At 16.9% G+C, this 22716-nt stretch overlaps 5 protein-coding genes across 5 annotated transcripts in view; 1 reads left to right on the top strand and 4 right to left on the bottom strand.

The window, feature by feature from the left end:
• Window positions 1–941: 941 nt before the first annotated feature.
• On the bottom strand, window positions 942–1864 carry PF3D7_1224500 (histone chaperone ASF1, putative; the record flags this gene model as incomplete). The annotated part of the gene is made up of 2 exons (XM_001350606.1): window positions 942–1505; window positions 1607–1864. The coding sequence occupies 2 exons, from the start codon at window positions 1862–1864 to the stop codon at window positions 942–944; spliced, it is 822 nt and encodes a 273-aa protein (XP_001350642.1).
• Window positions 1865–3778: 1914 nt separating this feature from the next.
• Window positions 3779–5962, bottom strand: PF3D7_1224400 (WD repeat-containing protein, putative; the record flags this gene model as incomplete). Its single annotated transcript, XM_001350605.1, has 2 exons — window positions 3779–4466; window positions 4863–5962. 2 exons carry the CDS (start codon window positions 5960–5962, stop codon window positions 3779–3781), a joined length of 1788 nt encoding a protein of 595 aa, XP_001350641.1.
• Window positions 5963–8961: 2999 nt separating this feature from the next.
• PF3D7_1224300 (polyadenylate-binding protein 1, putative) lies at window positions 8962–11589 on the bottom strand (the record flags this gene model as incomplete). The annotated part of the gene is made up of 1 exon (XM_001350604.1): window positions 8962–11589. One exon carries the CDS (start codon window positions 11587–11589, stop codon window positions 8962–8964), a length of 2628 nt encoding a protein of 875 aa, XP_001350640.1.
• A 4152-nt stretch (window positions 11590–15741) lies between these two features.
• PF3D7_1224200 (BRO1 domain-containing protein, putative) lies at window positions 15742–18916 on the bottom strand (the record flags this gene model as incomplete). The annotated part of the gene is made up of 5 exons (XM_001350603.2): window positions 15742–15805; window positions 15912–15958; window positions 16099–16206; window positions 16374–16544; window positions 16847–18916. The coding sequence occupies 5 exons, from the start codon at window positions 18914–18916 to the stop codon at window positions 15742–15744; spliced, it is 2460 nt and encodes an 819-aa protein (XP_001350639.2).
• A 3411-nt stretch (window positions 18917–22327) lies between these two features.
• PF3D7_1224100 (conserved protein, unknown function) overlaps window positions 22328–22716 on the top strand; it is a gene marked incomplete at both ends in the record, with an annotated part of 1070 nt that continues 681 nt past the window's right edge. The window contains 2 exons of the mRNA XM_001350602.1: window positions 22328–22450; window positions 22680–22716. The exon at window positions 22680–22716 is cut by the window's right edge and continues 129 nt beyond it. Of these exons, the coding sequence (XP_001350638.1) occupies window positions 22328–22450; window positions 22680–22716 (160 nt within the window). The remainder of the gene's footprint in view (window positions 22451–22679) is intronic.

The following is a 22716-nucleotide window of genomic DNA, read 5'->3' as shown; positions in this document are numbered from 1 at the left end:
TTTTAGGAATACATTTAAATATAAGAACGTGGAAAAAATATAGAATTAAAAAATATATATATGTAAAATATTATTTAAAAAATAGAAAAAAAAAAAAAAAAAAAAAATATGTATGTATTGAATACATTTGTTTCGTATTATTCTTGTAGACCATTTACAATTCTACATATACTTTCATAAAAAGATATTGTCTAAACATGAAATTTTTATTAAATAATTAAAAAAAAAAAAAAAAATGTTGATTTTAATCCATTTGGGTTTATTATAATTCATCCTATATAACGTTTCTTTAAAAGAAAAAAAAAAAATCTTTAATCTTTGATAATATTATTATAATTTTTTTTTTTTTTTTTCAATCTAAAAATTAATAAAAAATAAAAAAATATATAAATGTATATATGCATATTTTATGTAAATATTATTTAATATGTATATATATATATATATACACAAATTTATATGAGTATTAAAAAAAAAAAAAAAATGTAGCTAGCCATTTAAAATATTGACAACACGGAATAATTTTTTTTTTTTTTTTTTTTTTAATTTCAACTTTGAACATATATACATATATACATATATATATATATATATATATATATATATATATATATATATATATATTACATCCATTTTGATAAAAAAATAACAAAAAAAAAAAAAAAAAAAGGGATAAAATAAATTACTCTCTATATAAAAAGTGTCATATAAAAACACTCATAAGTTGTTTATACAACATCTTAAATATATATAGATGAATATAAGTATTAAATATAACTGTATATATGTCATAGAATATAATGATAATAAAAACTATACATATGAATTAACATATGTGAATAAGGTAAAATAGGAATTAAAAAAAAATATATATATAAAATATAACATTTATTTATGCACATATACAAATAAATAAAGGAATAAATATATATGCATAAGAATTAAGAGTTTTTATTGTCAATTGTAATTCTACTAATTCCATTTATATTTGCATTAAAAATTTCACATTTGTCTAAATCAGATGACAATTCATTATTTTTTAAGAAATTATTTTGATTGAAATTATTATTTACAATATTACTATTAAAAATCATACTTGATGTAATACTAGGATTGTTATTATTATTATTGTTATTATTAGGATCATTATTCGAAAGCACAAAATTTCCTTGTGTAGATTGATTAGTTATATTTGAATTATTTTCATTCTCATCTTTAATTTGTGTACAATTAAGTAATTCAATTTTTTCAATTTCTTTATCAAATTCTTTAAATTCATCTTTTTCTTCAGAATCCCAACCTATGCTAAATTTTACAATTCTAGGGTTTTCAACAAATATATGACGACATATTTTATCATATTGTGGAACTACAGGAGGATTCTCTCTTAATTCCATATCTTTGTAAAATGAATTCATGTAATATGCAATTCTAATGAATTCCTTTTCTTTGTAATTTGCCGATATCAAAATAGCTTGAAGTCCTAAAACGCTATCAATATCCATCTGTGAAAAGGAAAAATATAAAAATTCATATTTTAACATATAAATAAATAAATATATATATATATACATATACATATACATTTTCAATATTTTATCCATACATTTTTATAGTCAGGGGGATTTACAGCATAATCAAACATCATAACTCCTCTCTCAATTGGTCCTAGGAAAATGTTATCTAATTCAATATCTTGATTACTTTCTCCTTCATTATTTACAGCCGAAATGTAGAAAATTTTCCATTCTAAATCAGCTTCTAATTTATTCAAAGCTTCAAATTCAATAGTAAAAACAAATGGGTCTAATATATCACATATAGGATTATTTACAATAACTTTTGTTACATTTACTTCTGACATTTTTTTCTTAGTTTTAAAATGAGATAATAAAAAAATAAATAAATAATAAATTGTTATAATTATAAATAAATAAATATATATATATATTATGTGAGTTCTTATTTGCCCCTCTTTCTTATTAAATTTAAAGGTTTAAAAGGTTTCACCTTTTTATCTTTTTATTATTGTATTGTATTATTTTTTTTTACTGTCCACACATATATATAATATATATACTTATTTTATATGTGATAAATAAAATAATAAAATTATTCTGTAAATTCTTAATAATGCATTTGAAATAAATATTTATTTATAAGTAAAATGTATGTATATTTATTTATTTTGCCTTTATAAATAATTATAATATATTTATTAGCACATTATACATATATATATATATATATGATATATTTATAAAAAAATAAAAATATTATATTAAAATTTATTTATATTAAAAATATATATATATATATATATATATATATATATATATGATTTAAACATATGAATGTGAATAAATAAATATATTTGATATTTAATTTTTTTTTTTAAATCATGAAAATAATAATTACATTAATATATTATTATAACGTACCAAAAAAAATAATTTAAAAACACATATATTGAAAAAAAAAAATATATAATATATATATTATATATAATCATATATGTATCATTAAAATATATTTGTTATATCATGTGTATAATTACACAATATAAAAACATTTTTACATAAAAAAGGAACTAAAAATAAAAATATATATTTTTGTATTTTTTTTTTTAAATACGAAAATATATAAATTAAAAAAAAAATTAAATAAGAATTACCCTTTGAAAAAAAAAAAAAAATAATATAATATTTTTATTAAAAATAAATATAATGAAGTAATAATATAAAAGCACATGAGGGAAAATATTATAATAAATATATATGTATTTCTATTTTTAATAATATATAAAACTTTATATATATATGATGAAATTTTTTTTGAACAAGATAAAAAATTATAAAATTTATATGCGCATATTATAATACAAAAAAGGTATGGTTATATTTAATATATAATTTTGTTATTTTATTTATATAATCTATTTTTTATGTGTTTATAAAATGTGTTTTGTAAAATTTATATATTTATTATACCATTTTACTGTTTTTTTTTTTTTTTTTTTAGAATCAATAATATTTTTTTAGAGTTTTACTATTATATGTAATAATTTAATAAGGTTATATATAAAAAAAAAAAAAAAAAATACAAATAAATTTATAATTAATGTATTATATAAATATATATATTTATATATTATATACATATAAAGACTATAGGATAATAAATTATATAATCGTAATAAAATGTTCCTACCTATAATATAATATCGTCATTTTACCAAAGGTCTATCCCTAAATATATTATATTAAATATATTATTTATTTTTATAATAATATTTTTCATTTTATATATTTTTTTTTTATTAAATTGATACTTTTAAAAAACCACATAAACCATATATAATTATTAGTTAATAAAAATATAAATATACAATACCTATTTGTACTTTTGAATAATGTGCTTATAAATTTTTTAAAATATTTTCATATGTTCAAATAATATTTTTTATTTCTTAAAGTTAACTTTTTTATATGCACACATAAACAAGGATATATATAAAAGTTTATGTAATATTCACATATATATATATATATATATATATGTTTATTTATTTATTTATTTATTTATTCATTTAAAAAATATAATATAAAATTATTCAATATGTTTCCTTTTCTCTTTCCTCAAAATGTGAGGAAGGGGGTGATGGTAATAGATGAAAAAAATAAAAATTAACTGTACATACATTATTCAAATTTCATAAAATAACAACACGAAAAAAAAAAAAATAATAATAATATAATAATAATAACAATTACTTGTTTTAGTATATGTTATATACATAAAACGAATTGCTTGAGACTGCAAAACAAAGGTTATTCCCATTATTAAAAAAATTAGCTGCATATATATTATATTTAACATTAATGTTAAACCATGGGACATTACAATAAACATATTTAGTTTTTAGATCAATTAATTTTATGCCATTTTTCATTATATCTGTATAATATAAAAGCATATTGTGTGAAGGATTATATACAATATCATGAACTCGTAAGGTCAAATTTTTAAAACTTTTTATTGGTGTATTCAAATTATTAATATCAAACAAATTTAAAAAACCGTTACATGAACCCGTTATTAAATAATCATTATAAATATTTAAACATGATGGGAAAATAGAATAATTATCTACTAATTTATCTATCAATTTATTTGTATTCAAGCACCAATTATATAAATATCCTTTTTCATCTAAAGCAAAAAGACTATTACTTTTTTTATGAAAATTCATACCTACATATTTATTACTCATCTCAAATGTCTTAATAATATCATAACTCCTTGAATCATATACATTTATTTTACCACTATTTTGAAACGATAGAGAAAATAAATAAGAACTTGAAGTATTATTCTCATCCTCTGTATTTTTATCAACAAATTTTATTTCTCTTGGTAGAGATATGTCTAATTTATCATAATGGATTCTATTTTTGTACACAAGCCTAAAAAAAAAAAAAAAAAAAAAAAAAAAAAATATATACATATATATATATATATATATATATATATATAAATTCAATTTGAATAATAAAAGTTTGTAAATATTTTTAATTTTCGTGTAAATAAATAAATTTTGCTTTTAAAAAAAATTATTGTACATATATATTTAAAATGATATTGTACAAATAAGTGGATTCGAATGCATCCTATAAGGACTTTTTATACAAACATACATACATACATATATATATATATATATATATATATATATATATATATATTATACATGTGTGTAATTTTTTTTTTTTTATTTTTTTTATTTATGATTCACACTTAAGTTATATTTTGTACATTTCATTATTATACGAATTATTTTAAAATTTTGACTATTTTCTTACCCCTTTTCCAAATTATAATTTCTTAAGAAATTATCATAAGACAGAATATATAAATTATCCTTATATTCTTGTACATATTTGATTTTTCTTTTAAAGGATATTTTTTTGGATATATTTAAACTATTATCTTCATATTTCAACATGTATAAATTTAAATTGTATACAGGAAATATCAAATTACTTTTTGGTAAGCATACTAATTGTTTTACTTTTTTTTCTTCTATTTGATGTATGGTAAATTTTTGTAAAAAATATTTTAAAAAAATATTATTATCATTTTTTTTATTCCATTTTTTTTTTTTTTGTATATGCATATCTATTTTCTCATCATCAAAAATATAAATATCATCAGCTTGAATATGAGAAATAGCATCTTTATTAGTGTTTGAAGAAATGTTTTCCATATGAACATGTTCATCAATATATTCTTCAAAAACATTATCATGTGCTTCTATATTCCTTATTAAATTTTCATCTTCTTTTTCATCTACATAATTAAATTCATTAGAATCATCACTATGAAATTTTTCTTCATTTAAATAATTTCCGTATGTATCAAGATGTTCATTTTTAACATCAATGTCATCATCTGAATCATGCCAAACTCTAGTACTTCTTTTTAAGCGTTTATTATTTTTTTTATTTTTTCCATCTATTTCTATATTTTCATCATATTTATAAATTTCCTTTTCTGGATTATTTGTATTGTCCATATTAGATACATAATAATTATCGAAATCGAAATAATTTCCTGTGACATTGTTATCATATCTTGTATTTGAATAATTATGTTTGTTAAAACTAAATTCGTTTGATTTATCTTTTAATAATGATTTATTTTTATGTTCTATAAGATCATTATTAGTAAAATAATTTTTATCCTTATTTTCTTCATTATTAAAAATAGAATTATTTCTTTTCATTCCCACATTTTTATTAAAATTATTATTTAATAGTACATTTGAAACATTTTCTATATTTTTTTTATTTTCTTTAATATATTTTTTTTTTTCTCTTTTATCATTTTCACTGCTTTCATCACTTAAAAACCTATCTGTCAGAATTATATCATCATCTTCAAATATGTGATTATTATGCATAGTCTAAAAAATTAATGTATATATTATTATAGTTTAAAAAAAAAATAAAATAATAAGGTGTATTTTATATATAAAAATATACACGTTCGTTTATTTTATAACAAAAATTTTTAATTTAAGGAAAAATAATTAATTAGGAAATTTTAAAAAGATACATATTAAAAATAAATAAAAAGTAAATAAATAATTAACTATGTCATATATATAAGTGATGATATTGTAACTATCAAAAAATATTATATATTATATATATATATATATATTATATATATATATTACTTTTCCTCTTTTCTTATTTATTTTATTATATTATTATTATTTTTTTTTTTATTATGTTTTAATTTTTGACGTTGTATTTTTCAACATTATTATTATTTTTTTAAATAAAAATTATGACGTCGGATTTGTATATTAATTTAAATTATATATTTTAATTGTTATATATTATAAAATAAAACTATTTTTTTTATAAAAAAATGTAATGTACCAATTTTTATTTAATAAATTATGAGTAATAATATATAATCTTAGAAATTATTAATAATAAATAATATATTAAAATATTACATATATATTATTATATTATATTATATATTATTTTTTCTTTATAAAAAAGTTCAATATGTATATATGAAGAATATATAATGTAACTTCAAAATATATTAAAATAATAACAATATATTATATATATATATATATATATATATATATATATATATGTAATATTATATATATTATTTTAAAGGCCAAATGAAAATTATTATACATATAGTATGACTTTAAAAAATAACATAATGTAGGTTTCTTTTTTTTTTTTTTTTTTTTTTTTTTTTCATATAGTTTCTCCTAATTATAGTTTATGAAATAAACGAATTTTTTAAATATTATTATATTTCCTTATTTGCGTTAATAATATTTATTTTATTTAAAAAAATATATATAATATTTGTAATATTTTTTTTTTTATTCCTCTTTGGTATTACATATGGATAATTATTATATAATTTTAATATTATAAGAAATAACAAACTTTTTTTTTTTTTTTTAATATTAAGAGAAATAAAGAAATAACTTTATAATATATTTTAAGGTTCTATATTATATATATATATATATATTACTGATCAATAATGAAAACATATTATTTTAAAATATATATATTTATATATATATATAATGCACTTATATATATATTTAATATTTTTTATTATCCTTTTAAAAAACCCTTAATTTTGAAGTTCTTTTTTATAATATATAAAAAATATAATAGGAAAAAATAATCTAAATATACATAGTGCGTGATAACGTTACAAAATTTTAATATGAAATAACGGTTTGATAATATAAACATACATAATATAATATTATATCATTATTATGTTTTAATTTTCTTTTCTTTTTTCGCTCTTAAGCATAACAATCATACATAAATATTTTACAAAAGCTCCATGTTAAAAGGAATTATTACATATAAGAGAATACTTTAATACATTTTTTTTTATTCTTTTTAAATTTTTATTTTAGTATTTATTTTATTTTATTTTTTTTTTTTTCTTTCAATGTCTTATAAATTCTTTAAAATATTATAGGATTAATATAAAAGGACTTAAAAGATTTATGAATATACATATATATGTATAATATTATATATATATATATTATATATATATATATATAATTAATACTTTACAAAATTTTTGTTTTTTCATTTTTCTTTAAATACATATATATACATAAAAATAAAAACATCGATATGAGCATTTATATATATATATATATAATATATGTTTTATTTATAAAATATCTATTATTTAAATAATACAGCTACAGCTCTTTTGAAAACATTAAAAATAAAAAAATAAATATGTTATTGTGTAAAAATATAAATAAATACATATACATATATATAATAACATATATATGTATCTGTAAAAAAAAAAAAGAAAAAGAAAAATTATTCATAATATACAAAAGATAATAATATATATTTATGTAATATTTTTGTCAGAATATATAAAAATAAGGCATATTAATTTTTTTTTTTTTTTTTTTTTTTTATATAACAAAAAAATGTCTAGATATAAATAATTCTTAAAACAGTTATTTTTTTTTTTTTTTTTCTGTATACACACAAAATTTATTTTTTATTTACATATATTATAAACATATATGTATTTTTTTATTAATTTTATTTTATTTCATTTTATTCTTTTTTTTTTGTTTTTTTTTTTTTTTTTTTTTTTTTTTTGGGGGGGGTTCTGAAATACACAAAATTACATTTATTTAAAATATTTTTTTTGTTATATATAAAAAAAATTAGTTATATTTTTAAAATATGATTCTTCTATTTTTTTTTTTTTTTTTTTATGTCTTCTATATATGGTTGTTATGTAATAATACTATATATATATATATATATATATTTTACTTCTTATACAAAAAAATATTTATTTTTTTATAAAATTTTAATATAATTCACGTATATATTAATATATATATATTTTTTTTTTATTAATTTTGTTATTTTGTTATTTTTTTATTTTTTTATTTTTTATAAATATCTGTTAATTGTTAGTTAATTGGATGGGATTAAATCTGTTCATTTTTTTTTATTTTTTTTACATATTTTTTAATTTTTTTTTTTTTCATTTATATATATATACATATAAAACAAATATATAATTTTTTGTGCATATAATAAATTTATGTTTTGAATTATGCATAATCCCCTTTAAGATATTAATAAATAATAATACCATAGTAGATATATATACACAACATATAATATATATATATATATATATATATATATATATACAATATGTATATATTTATATATGTTGATATAATAATATATTTCGGGGTATTACATTAATCATATATAAATTATATATTAAACATTTAAGGTGATATTTATAGAGCTGTCCGTCTGTCATTATATATTTTATTATATATATATATATATATATATATATAATATAAATTATTTCCTTATCCTTTTATTTTGCCTTTTGCAAGACTACAAGTGCTTCGTCTATTTTCTTTTTAAGTTGTTCTTCATTTTCTAACAAGATGAGTAATTCTGAGTTGTCCATTTCTAACATCATTCCTGTAATTTTCCCAGCTAAGGTTGGATGATAATTTGCTACTAAAGGAAATAAGTTCTCTCCTAATACTTGTTTTTGCATAGATGGTGGTGCAGATGCTAATGCAGCAGCTGTTAATGTAGAATTATTATTAAAATTAACATTCATATTATTATTCATTGTATTAACTTTGTTTGCATTTTTATTTGGTAACTCCATACGATTTCTTGCTTGTGCAGTAAATTTAAAATTATTTCCTTGTGGGACTTGTTGCATTTGTTGTGGATTTTTTTGTTGTGCTTGTGCTCCTTGTGGTTGAGCTTGATGATTCATTTGGTTAGCTTGAGATGCTGCATTTTGTTGTTTGTTATTTATATTTAATGGAAGTTGTTTTTGATTATTCATATTACCCAAATTTCCCATATTGCGATTAGCTCTATTATTCATATTACGCATGTTATTATTTAACAATTGATTGTTTCCTTGTTGTTGTAATTGTTGAGCATTATGTTGACCAGCTGCATTTAAATTTGGTTGTTGTTGTCCATTCTGAGCTAAAGCATTTGGTACATATTGTTGGTTATGATGTAATTGAGCATTAGGTTTGTTTTGATTTAAATTATTATTCATCATATTATTTTGTGTATATAATCTCATTTGATTAATTTGACCTCTTAAGTTTGTATTGAAATTTAATTGTTGTTGAGCTGCTTGTTGATGTACGGCTTGTTGATGTACTGCTTGTTGTTGAGCGGCTTGTTGATGTCTCCATGATATTAAGTTATTTTGATTAAAGGCGGTTATAACTGGTCTACCATAACTTAATGTATTCTGACTAAATTGTAATTGTGGTGATTGAGGTGATGCATATTGCATTGGGGTATTTAATGGATTATTCATATGATGTCTAATTGGATGCATACGAAATCTTTGTTGTAATCTTGATAATCTTTGTTCTCTTTTTTCTGCTAATCCTACATATAATGGCTTTCCATTAATTATTTTTAAATGCATTTCTGTTACTGCTTTATTTGCTTCTTCTTGAGATGCAAAACATACAAAACCAAAGCCTTTACTTTGTTCTTTTTCATCTCTCATAACCTTTGCTGATGTTATAGTACCGAATGGTTCAAATAATTCTCTTAACATAATATCATCAATTCCATCATCCAAATTTTTTATATATAAATTCACACCTTGGTGTTTATTCTTATTCTCTACATTTAAATTGTCAAATTTGGCTTTTAATATTGCATGTCTTCTAGCTCTTGATTGATGTGGACCAACATATAAAATATTTGGTGTATCTGCACAATCGGATGCGGCAGTTTCATCTTTCTTAGCACTTCCAGCATTATTCATACTGCTACCACTATTATTATTGTTGTTTGTGCTATTATTATTACCAGCTGTATTATTATTTTCATTTAAGTTAATAGAATTATTACTACTACCAGTTGTTGTATTGGATGTATTCGTATTTGGAGATAAACCATTATTATTATTTGCACCTGTTGAATCGGCATTAGCTGTTGTAGTTGTAGTTTCCCCTGGTGTTGTGGTAGTATCAGTAGTAGTTGCACCTGTTGCTGTTGCATTATTATTTGCATTTGAACTGTCACCCTTTTCATTTTTATCTGCTTTATTATTCTTATCATTTTTATCTGTCTTATCAGCATCTGTTCCTGTTGTTTGATTTGCTGCTCCACTTGTTGATGCAGTAGCTTCCTCTTTTTTAGGATCATATGTTTCATCTATTTGTCCATCATCGGTAATTTTCTTTCCATTCAAATTGTCCATAGCATTCTTTGCACTTTCTGCATCAGCATAATTAATAAAACAAAACTTTCTGTTCTTATTATCCATTTTAACAATCATAGATGTTATTTCACCATATGGATTAAATAGTTGTCTTAAATGAGTTTCAGTAACACTGTCAGGAAAATTCTTAACATACAAATTGGTAAATTTTGTATCATTTGTTGCTCTTTCAGACTTCTTAATAAATGGTCCTACATAAACATTTTTTGATCCTAATTGAACACCATTCACTTTTTCAATAGCTTCTTTTGCACTTTCTTCATCTTCATAATGAACAAAACCATAACTTTTACTTTTACCAAATTCATCAGTTGCAACCTTACATGATAATATATTTCCAAACATACTAAATGTATCAAACAATGCTTTATTATCTATTGATTTATCCAAATTCTTTACAAAAATATTTCCTGTTCCACTCTTTCTTAAGGATGGATCTCTATGACTCCACATTAATCTTGCTGGTTGCCCTTTTATATTTGTATAGTTAAGGGTATCTAAAGCTCTCTCTGCATCAGCTAAGTTATGATAATTCACATATGCATAACCTAATGATTTTCTTGTTACACTATCACGACATACTCTTATAGAAGATACATGACCAACGGTGTTAAATATTTCATACAATACAGCTTCTGTAACATCTTCATTCAAATCTCCAACATAAAGGGAAGCAGTTGAAAAACTGGGGTGCATCATATTTGTACCAGTAGCAATCATTTTGAAAAATATAATTTTTTTATAAAAAAATGAATAATATTTTATAAATTACGAATATATATATATATTTATATATATATATATATATATATATATATTTTTTTTTTTTCTTATTTTTTTCTTATTTAAAAGTGATTAATTTTTTAAAAATTGATTTGCGTGGTTCTAGGCTTGCTATTATATAGAAACACAAATATATAAATAAAAAAATATATATAAATATATTAATAAAATACTGTATTTATGGTATTTGTTAAATATTCCAAAATAGGTAAAAATATATTACTGTTATAAATAAATTTATATATATATATATATAATTATGTATGTATCATATATATAATAATATGTTTTTTCCGTATATATTCTAAACACTTTCTTCTTTTTATCAAAATTTATGATGGCAAAGAAAACAGATGGAAAAAAAAAAAAATAATTATAAAATATATAATATATACATATGTAACATAAATATATATATACATATATATTATATACATATATATTTATGATAAAATAAAATTAATATATATAAAAATATGTATGTTCTTAATTCTAATTTTTAACAAATTATAAATATATAATAAGTAAATACATATATATAATATTTATAAGGAAAGTGTAGTTAATTAAATGTAAACATAAGGTATATATAAGTAATAAAAATATATTAAGACGTATAAGTTTATATTAATATATATATATATATATATATATATATATATCAATATTATTTATAAACACTAATATAAATTTATCCTTGTGCATCATAATTCATTAAATAATAAAATAATAAATAAAATAACCAAGTGTATAAATAAAAATATATTATATATATATATATATATATATATATATATATATATTAAATAATTTTACTGATACAATTTAATTTACACTTCTAGATATATTATATTTTTTTTTGTGGTTATATATAAATGCATAATTAACGTTCATATATTATGTATATAAATATATGTAAATTAAAATAATTTTTTTTCTATTTTTTATTTCTTTTTTTGTTTTTTTTTTTTTCTTTTTTTTGTATGGGTTTTATTATTTTCTGTTTTTTTTTTTTTCATACTTCTTTTTATAACTTACTCTTATTAATATATATTATATGTCCTTATTGAAATCAAATACTTTTTATAATAATAGGATACTTTTGTATTTTTTTTTTTTTCACTTATACAAAACAAACTATTTAATATAAATGTAGATATAAATTCAAATATATAACTAATAAATATTTTATGTATAAAATTGTTAATAATAACTTTTTATCATAAATTTTGTTTAAAATAAATAGAAGTATGTATTATATACAATATAAGACTTTTTTTTTTTTTTTCTTTTTTTGGTTTGATATATTTAAAAAATACACAATGGAAGAAAAAAAAAAAATTACAAATATTATATATATAATTATATATATTACTAACAGTTAAAATATTTATATATATACATATTATAAATATATATATATATATATATATATTCTTTTAATATTAATAAGGGTTATAATATAAAAATAATAAATAAATATTATATATATATATATATATATATATATATATATATATATACACTATTCTTTATTGTAAAAATATGTAAATATGGTATTACATAATATATATATATGTATTTTTTTTTTCTTTATTCTTTTATATTTATATATAAATGTAGATTATTTTCAATACAAAATATATATATCAATATATTAAAAATAAATATTTAAAGGTTTTATTTTATAATTATATATGTATCATCATTAATATTCCTTCTTTTATATATCATATATTATTATTTATATATATAATATATAATATATATATATATATTTGTTATGTTTTTGTTTTTCTCTTAAAATATATATATAATTATATTTAAAAAAATATAAGGCTTTTTTTTTTTTTTTTTTTCTGGGATTTTTTACTTCTGTTTCCAGGATTTCTTTTATTTATATATTATTATATATAATAATATAATATTTTTTTATCTTTCTTTTTTTAAAATTTTTCTTTTTATACTATTTTTTTTTGAAATTTTTTTTAGTTTTTTTTTTTTTCGTTTTTATAACATTTTTATAAATTTTTTTCTTTTTTTTTGTTTTTTTTGTAAAAAAATTTTTATATTTTAAAAAATTATGTTTTTATATATTATTTTTTTTTTTTTTTTTTTTTTTATAAATATATTTTTTCTTTATATATATATATTTTTTTATTTTAATTATATAATAATATATATTATAAATATATTCATAAAATATTTATATTATTATATATATATATATTTAAGTATGTAATATAATATATATATATAAATATATTATAAATATTTACATAGTTTAATTTAATTTTTATTTTTTCATAAAAAAATAATAAAAATATTACATATTATTTTGTTTACATATATGTTAAATTAATCTTAATAATTACTTTAATTATTACGCATATTAAAAAATATGTTTAAAAAATTTACATTTATATTTAATATATATAATAAAATGTTATTATATTACATATTATTTTATTAGGATTTATTGTTTTAATTTTTTTTTTGTATACATATCAAAAAAAAATATACGACGATACATATTATTATATATATAATAAAATATAATATACTTTAAAATTATTATATATATAATATTATATAATATAATATACATATATAAGTTTTTATATATATATATAAAAAAAAATATTTTTAGAATTGCAGTTTTTTTTAAATAATATATTATAATATTTTTATATATAAATATATTATATCATATATATTATATATATATATATATTATATTAATATATATATTGTATATATGTATATTTTATATTATATATGTTATTATAACCTTATAAAAGTATTATATATTTTATAAATATAATATGTATATTATATATACTATAAATAATACCCCTTGTGCAATTGACATTAAATTTTACTTCAAAAAAAAAAAAAAAAATTATTTCTTTGTAAATGAGTATATAAATAAACATTTATAAAATCAAATGAGGTTTATTATTATTATTATTATTATTATTATTATTATTTTTTTTTTTTTTTTCTTTTTGTTATTGTTTCATACATGGAAAACTGAAATTAAGAACTTATCAAAAAAAAAAAAAAAAAAAAAATAACCGTAAGGACTTTTTTTTTTTTTTTTTTTTTGGTTTTTTAAGCCCTTCGTTATTTTAGTAGGAATCAACATTATTTAATATATATATATATATATATATATTTATATATATATAATATAATGAATGTATGCAAATGGTAAAATTATATATAAAATAAATACCATAAATATTTCTTATATATATATATAAATATAATATACATAATTTAGTAGTTCCCCTCATAGACCCTAACCCAACCCCTTACGGTTATATTACATATAATATTTATATAATATATAATTTTATTTTTTATATAATATAAAAAAAAGTACACGAATTTTTTTTCAGTACAAAAAGAAGGAAAAGAAAAATTATATAATAATAAAGGAAATAAAAAACATGCAAATATGAAATATATATATTTTTTTTTCCTTGGGATATTTATTTATATATTTTTTTATTATGATTATTAAAATAAGTTTTACAGAAATATTTCTTATAATATTTATTTATAATTGCATTCAAAAAATATATATATGTTTGTATAATAATATATTTTAAAATAAATATTCATTTTGTACATATTTTTCGTATATGGAAAAAATTGTACCATAAAAGTAATTCTTTTGAAACCCTACATTTATATGTTTATTAGAAATATTTTTTTATATAATCATATAATAAAGTCAGAGTTTAATTTATATTAATATATATATATATATATATATATTTATTTATTTATTAATTTATTTTTAAGAATAATAATAAAAATTATATTATTTTTATGATTTATATTATAACATTAAATTTTAATGAAACATAGAAAAAACATTTAAGTTTCGTTTCACCATTCTTAGTAAGTTTTCTTAGTTTATGATTATATATATATTAAAATGTAGTATTATAATTAAGTAATATATATATATATATATATATATATATTTATATTTTTATTTATATTTTAATTTATAACCAAAAATATTATTTATTGGAAATTTATAATAAACTATAGAAATTAAAAAGGTTGCTTTTATCAGTAATAACGTTCAGTACTGTTTTGTATGTTTCTTGAATAATTATTTGGTATTTGTTGTATCCTGTTTAAGAAAATATATATAATTAAATATAAATATTTTAAAAACAATAATGTATATATATATATATATATATATATTTACATATTTAATAATAATTATATATTACCTTATTTGGGATCTTTCGCTTTCCCTCATGTATATATATCTATTAATCTGAAATTTAAAAAAAAAAAAAAAAAAAAATTAAGGTTTATATAAAAATACCTTTTAAAGGTTATAAATGTTATACTATATATACATATATATGTATAGTCTTTTCGTCTTTTATTTGTTATGAATAATATTCTTCTTACGTCATCTTTAAACAACATAGCATTTTTTAATGTATATTCATGTTTCTTATATGTGGTATTTAAGCTTGAGCAAATTTCGGTTAGCTCATTCATAAAAGCACTAAAGTCCTGAGGAGAAAAATGTAAAATAAATAAATAAATAGATATATATATATATATATATATATATATATATATATATATATATGTATGTATATATGTATGTATTTATTTATATAGGTATTTTTTTTTTTTTTTCCGCAAGATATATAATTTAAATTATCAGTTAAACTTACTTCTATAGTTTTAAATGATTCTAGTTTATTATATTCATGATAATAATTATAAAACTGATTTAAATCCTTCTCAAATAATGTAATTCTTTCTTCTAATTTTATTTTTTTCGCATTCAATAATTCTTTTTGTTTTTCCAACAGAACATTTAACCTTTCGCTATCTTTCTCTTCCTATAAATAGATATAAATATATAAATATATATACATTTATATATATATATATATATATATATATATGTGTGTGTAGGTGAAAAAATATATGAAATGTTAAAATATGAACATATGATATAAAAAGTATACATATTAGACTAGTATGCAGTATCCTGCAAACATATCTTATTTCTACAAATAAGTTATCATAAATTTATGTTTGAATGTATGAATGTATAAAGAAAAAGAATGAGCAGGGTGTTCATCCTTTATCATGTACATATATTTCTTATTTTTCTTTTTTTCATTTTGTAATTATGTACCGTTATTGAATTCAAAAATTGATCATGTAAACCATTTCTAATAAAAGTCAAATCGTTAGAAAAGTTGGTTAGCTGTATGTTCATGGAAAAATACAAAGACGTAAGGACAAAATATAATCTCTCTTCTAAATGAAGATTAATATATTTGCTCAATGTATTGTAGTGAAATAGATATTGATTATTTTCCCATTTGTGAATAGCGAACAATAATTTTTTTGTTTTTAAAAAGTTGTGAAAGTCTGAATAATTTAAAGACATTACAGAAGATATGGGTTCAATATCACTAGTACTATTTACAGAAGATAAGTCTTGATCATTTTCTTCGCTGAGAAGATTTTTATAATGGTTATAATCTTCATCTAAATTATCAATATGTATATTAGAAGAGATATTTAATTGGTTAATAATATGTTCAAAGAAATTAGTAACATCCATTTCACAGATTTTTAACTTTTCATGATTTTTTTCAAGATATGTTTTGAATGTAATAATATTTTGTGATAATTCATGTAATAATGTTTTGAATGAATTTAAATGAAATAAGAAGTTATTATATGAATTAACAGATTCTTGATTGATAGTTACATTTAAATAAATTTTTTGGAATTCTAAATGGTTGTTATGTTCTATAGTTAAATAATTATCTGCTTCAATTAATATATCTTTTAAATTATTTTCAACACTAGAAAGAAATGTAAGATGATTATCATAATGTATAGGATTATATATTTGTTTTTTTTTGGAAAATATATTTAGAATAGAATTATTTAGAAGAAGAAGAATATCTTTTCTGTGGGATATATTTAATAATTCATATTGATCTTTTAAATTTAAAAAATGTTTATTATAATATTCGTATAATGGTAAGGCTTGATTATTATATGAATCATATATATATTTTGCTTTTTCATTAAATAATAATTTTAGATTATTAGATATATTTTTCTTTATATATATATCACAGATTTCTATATTTTTCATAAATGTAACTTGTGTCCCTTTAATGCTTTCTAAATTATCATAATCAGGTACTACTTCAAAATAAATGTTTTTATTTTCATATTCAAAAAAATCTAAAAGTTTCATAATCTTTTCTTTTAATGATAGGAAATTTACATTTATGTTATATTTTTTACATAATTCTATACCTCTATTAACATTAATTAAACTAAAATTAAGTCGACACAATATTTCACCAATTTTGTCTTCTTCATATTTAGTAACTTTCAATTCTTCCATATCACTTAATTGTACATATTTCAATGAGTAATGATAATTACTAATACTAATAAATATTTGTTTATTTACCTGAACAAAATTATACAAGTAGCTATTGGGATTTCTGATATATTGTAAATTATTTCTTGCTATTGTAAAATTATCTGACTGTTTAAATATTGGTAGCATATCTCCTTGTAAACAACATAATGCTTCATTAAAATATGTATAAATATTAAATGATAATTTTGCTAGTAACTTTCTTTTATATTTTTTCATCATTGCAGTATTATAAAACATATTTTCATGATAACCTAAAGTTATACATAAAAATATATAACAACTTATACAATTAATATCATTTAATTCTTGTAATTTTAATTCATTCATATGTTGAAACATATAATTAAAAATTTCTATAGCTTCTGTAGATATTTTATTTAATAATTTTATATCATTTAACGATTTCTTTTCTTTAACCATATATGAAGTTATATAACCTATATTATATAAGATAATTATATTCTCTTCTTCTAATTCATATTCTAATTTTTTATTTTTCTCAAATATATCATTTGTATATATCTTCTTCTTGTCTTTTAACAACTTCTTACGTTTAAATGTTTCAAAATAAAATAAATATTCTTTATATAAATTTAACAAGTTCATATTTAACCCCTTATATTGTTCTGTTAATATGCTATTTCTTATATTGTTCATATTATTTATTTCATCATCAAAGCAAAATTCAGGATTCTTAATTAGCTCTTTCAAATTACGATTAATTATTTTCCCAAGGGATACCTTGTCGTATAAATATTTTAAGTTCGTCAAATCTGAAACAACTTGCATTTTCGACATTTATATATAAATAAATATATATATATATATATATATATATATATATATATATGTGGTATTTAAAATAATAATAGTAATATATAAATAGAAGGAAATGTGTATACTAATATTTATATTTCATAATAAATATTTTTTCATTTGTTTAAACAAATATATGGCTATATATATATATATATATATATATATATATTATTTTATTGTCAATTAATATTTTATTCAATATGTAAAGATAAAAAAAAAAAAAAAAAAAAAAAAAAAAAGAAAAAAGAACAAAACAAAACAAAACAAAACAAAACAAAAATAACATATGACAAAACTAATAAATAATTGTAAACATATACGTAGACCTATGTATATTCGAAATGTTCTATTTGTTCCATTCAATTTTGCACATCTTCAAATAAAACAAAAAAAAATGTAAAAAAAAAATGCATGGGACAATTTACATATGCCAATATATGGTAACATACAATCTGATGTATAATTTTTAATTAAATAAAAAAAAAATATATATATATAATACCTATAATACATTGTGAAGAAAGTTTTATATTATTTTTTGAAATGCTCAAGAGGCAGCGTTACATAAATATATGTATATTATATATATATATATATATATGTTCATCCAATTTTTTTTTTTTTTTTTTTTTTTTTTTTTTTTTTTTTTAAACACATTTTATAATTTATGAATATAAAAAAAAAAATTAAATTAAAATGACATAATAACATACAAATATATATTTATTTTTAAAGTATAGATAAATGTAGAAGTCACATTTTTATGGTTTTTTATTTATATTGATTTGTTAATTTATTTTTTATTTTAAATAATAAATCAAATGATGTTTTTTTTATAATGAAATATAACTAAACTTCATGAAATGAACAACTTAATATATAACAAAAAAAAAAAAAAAAAAAAAAAATTGACCATATTAATGTAACGAAAAAAATTATACAAATATAAGCATGACTAATTTTTTTTATTATTTTGTTTAATATTTTGTTTAATATTTTGTTTAATATTTTATTCAATATTTTTATTATATATATATTATATATGTTATATATTTATATATATGATTTATATGTTTGTTAAATTCATATTTTGTTCAAGTTTGAAACAAAAAGTACCTAAACCATATAAAGAGAACAAATATAATTTTATGATATACACATTTCAAATTTTTTTTTTTTTTTTTTTTTTTTTTTTTAATTTGGTATAAATGATAAATTTGGCATCAATGTTATTTTATATACAATTTTTTTTTTTTTTTTTTATTTTAAAAAAGGATATATATATTAATAAAGAATTGTTCTAATTGGAATAATTAAACCTATATACAAATATATATATAATAATAATAATAATACTTAACATTAATTAAAAATGGGACCCCTTTTCAGTAGAGTTATTACTTTATCATTGTAATTTTTTCTTTTCTTTTTTTTATTTTTAATAACTGATAATATTCTAAAAAATAATGATAAATGTGTAATTATATATATATATATATATATATTATATGTGTTCTTTTATTTTTTTTTATTTTTAAAATTAATTGTATGAATTAGAATGATTAAGTATTTTAAATGAGAAATTATTGTGTGCTAATTATATGAAGTATGTTTGAACGCTATATTATTTATCATTAAATAGGTGTTTGGCTTATATTTTATCGTACCTCATAAAAAATAAATATGTATAGAACAAATATTTATTTTATACATAGATATATGTACGTGTTCCATTTTACTATCATTTGCATACCTTTAAAAAAGGTTAAAGAGAAGAATTCATAAGTATGAGAAATCTTTTCTTTTTTTAAATTTTTTGGAATTATATATATAATATATATATATATATTTTTAATTATTTTACAAAATATATAAATCATTTCTCATTCCCTTTGAAACGAAATATGTACATAACATTTTAAGAAATTTTTTTTTTGTTCTTTGAAATGTGTATTTAATGTGAAACAATAAAATTGAAATATTCCTGTACACATTTTGAAAACTTAAAATACAAAAAAAAAAAAAAAGGAAAAAAAAAAATTGCTTTCATTTATTTTAATTATTTTTACTTTGGATAATATATATTATTTTACACATAATAAAAATATTATATTTATGAAAATAACAGATTGAAGAAAAGAATTTTTCCTTATCATATATATATATATATATATTATATAATAATTTAATTTTTTTTTTTTTTGTTTTTTCATGATCTTTTCTTATTAGGTATCATTTTGACCATATCTGTTGCACTTTTGTGCTATTCGAAAATATTTCGTGTCGAAATGTTAAAAATAAAACATAAACATATTTATATAATTATATATAAATATATTTTTTTATTTTTTGCTATATATATAATATATTAAGAATGGAAAATAATTTTGGAAATAATCTAATGTGTATAATTATTATATGTTTATTCTTCATAATATATTATTATATTTATAATTTATCATAATATCTTTCTTTTTTTTGAATTTTATATTTATTTTTCTTCTTTTTTGTTTACTTAGTATCTTTAAACAGAAAACATAAAACCAAACGAAAAAAAAGAAAAAAAAAAAACACACAAAAAAAATCAAAATCAAAAACAAAAACAAAAACAAAAACAAAAACAAAAACAAAAACAAAATTGTTATATATTAATATTTGTTAAATATAACAACATGTATATATAAGACATTAATAAAGGAATTATTTTTTATTTTATTTTCTTTTAAATAATAGAATGATTTTCCATATTAGAATTTGAAGAAAAAAAAGAAATACTTAACATATATATATATATAATGGTATTTGGAAAATTTTTAAATAAAAATAATAAAAAAAAAAATCAAAGAGGAGAATAAAATTATTGCATATAAGAAAAAAAAATATATATATATAATATATATATATGTATGTATTTTTATTATATATACATTAAAAGTTTAAACTGATGGGCATACATACATATATATAATATACATATATTTATTCATTTCTTTTTTTCTTTTTTTTTTATATATAAAATTTATACACTTTTTTATTCGTTTTTTTTTTTTTTTATAACATTTTTAAATACGAAAAGGAGAAAAAAAAAAAAAAAAAAAAAAAAAAAAGGAATACATATAAATTACATAATATAAACACAATACATTTAATGTTGTCATTCAAATAAATAAACATTTGTATTTTGTAAAACACCATACGTACATATATAAAAATCATAACACATATTTATATAAATATATATGCATCATATTTTTATACATATTTTATCTACAATATATTTATTATTTATTTTTAACATGGTTTTTCTATTTTTTTAATTAATTTTTTTTTTTTTTTTTTTTTTTTCTTTTATCGCCTATACAATTCAGTTGATATAGAAAAATGGATCTTTTTAATTGTCAGTATTGTTCCATATCACCGTTCGACTATATTTTAGATTATCTATATGGTGACACGTCGTCGAAAAAAGAAGAGAAAAAAAAAAAATCCAACATTACTTACGATGTAAATAAAATATATATATATATATATATAAATATATATATATTGATTAAAAGATGTATATATGATATATATTTTTTAAAATATTTTTTATGTGTACATGATATATGTTTTAAAATATATTTTTTTATGTATATAATAATTTATGTTCTTGTATATTCATTTACATTTTTATGTATATACATTTATATTCATATATATATATATGCTATTTTTTTAAAATGTTGAATAGGATAGCAGCAGTAATAATGTGTCTCAAGTAGTATCAA

This window comes from Plasmodium falciparum, assembly GCF_000002765.6.
Source record: "Plasmodium falciparum 3D7 genome assembly, chromosome: 12".
In the NCBI taxonomy this organism is placed as follows: Eukaryota; Apicomplexa; class Aconoidasida; order Haemosporida; family Plasmodiidae; genus Plasmodium; species Plasmodium falciparum.
This window is presented reverse-complemented; position numbering and strand designations above follow the sequence as displayed.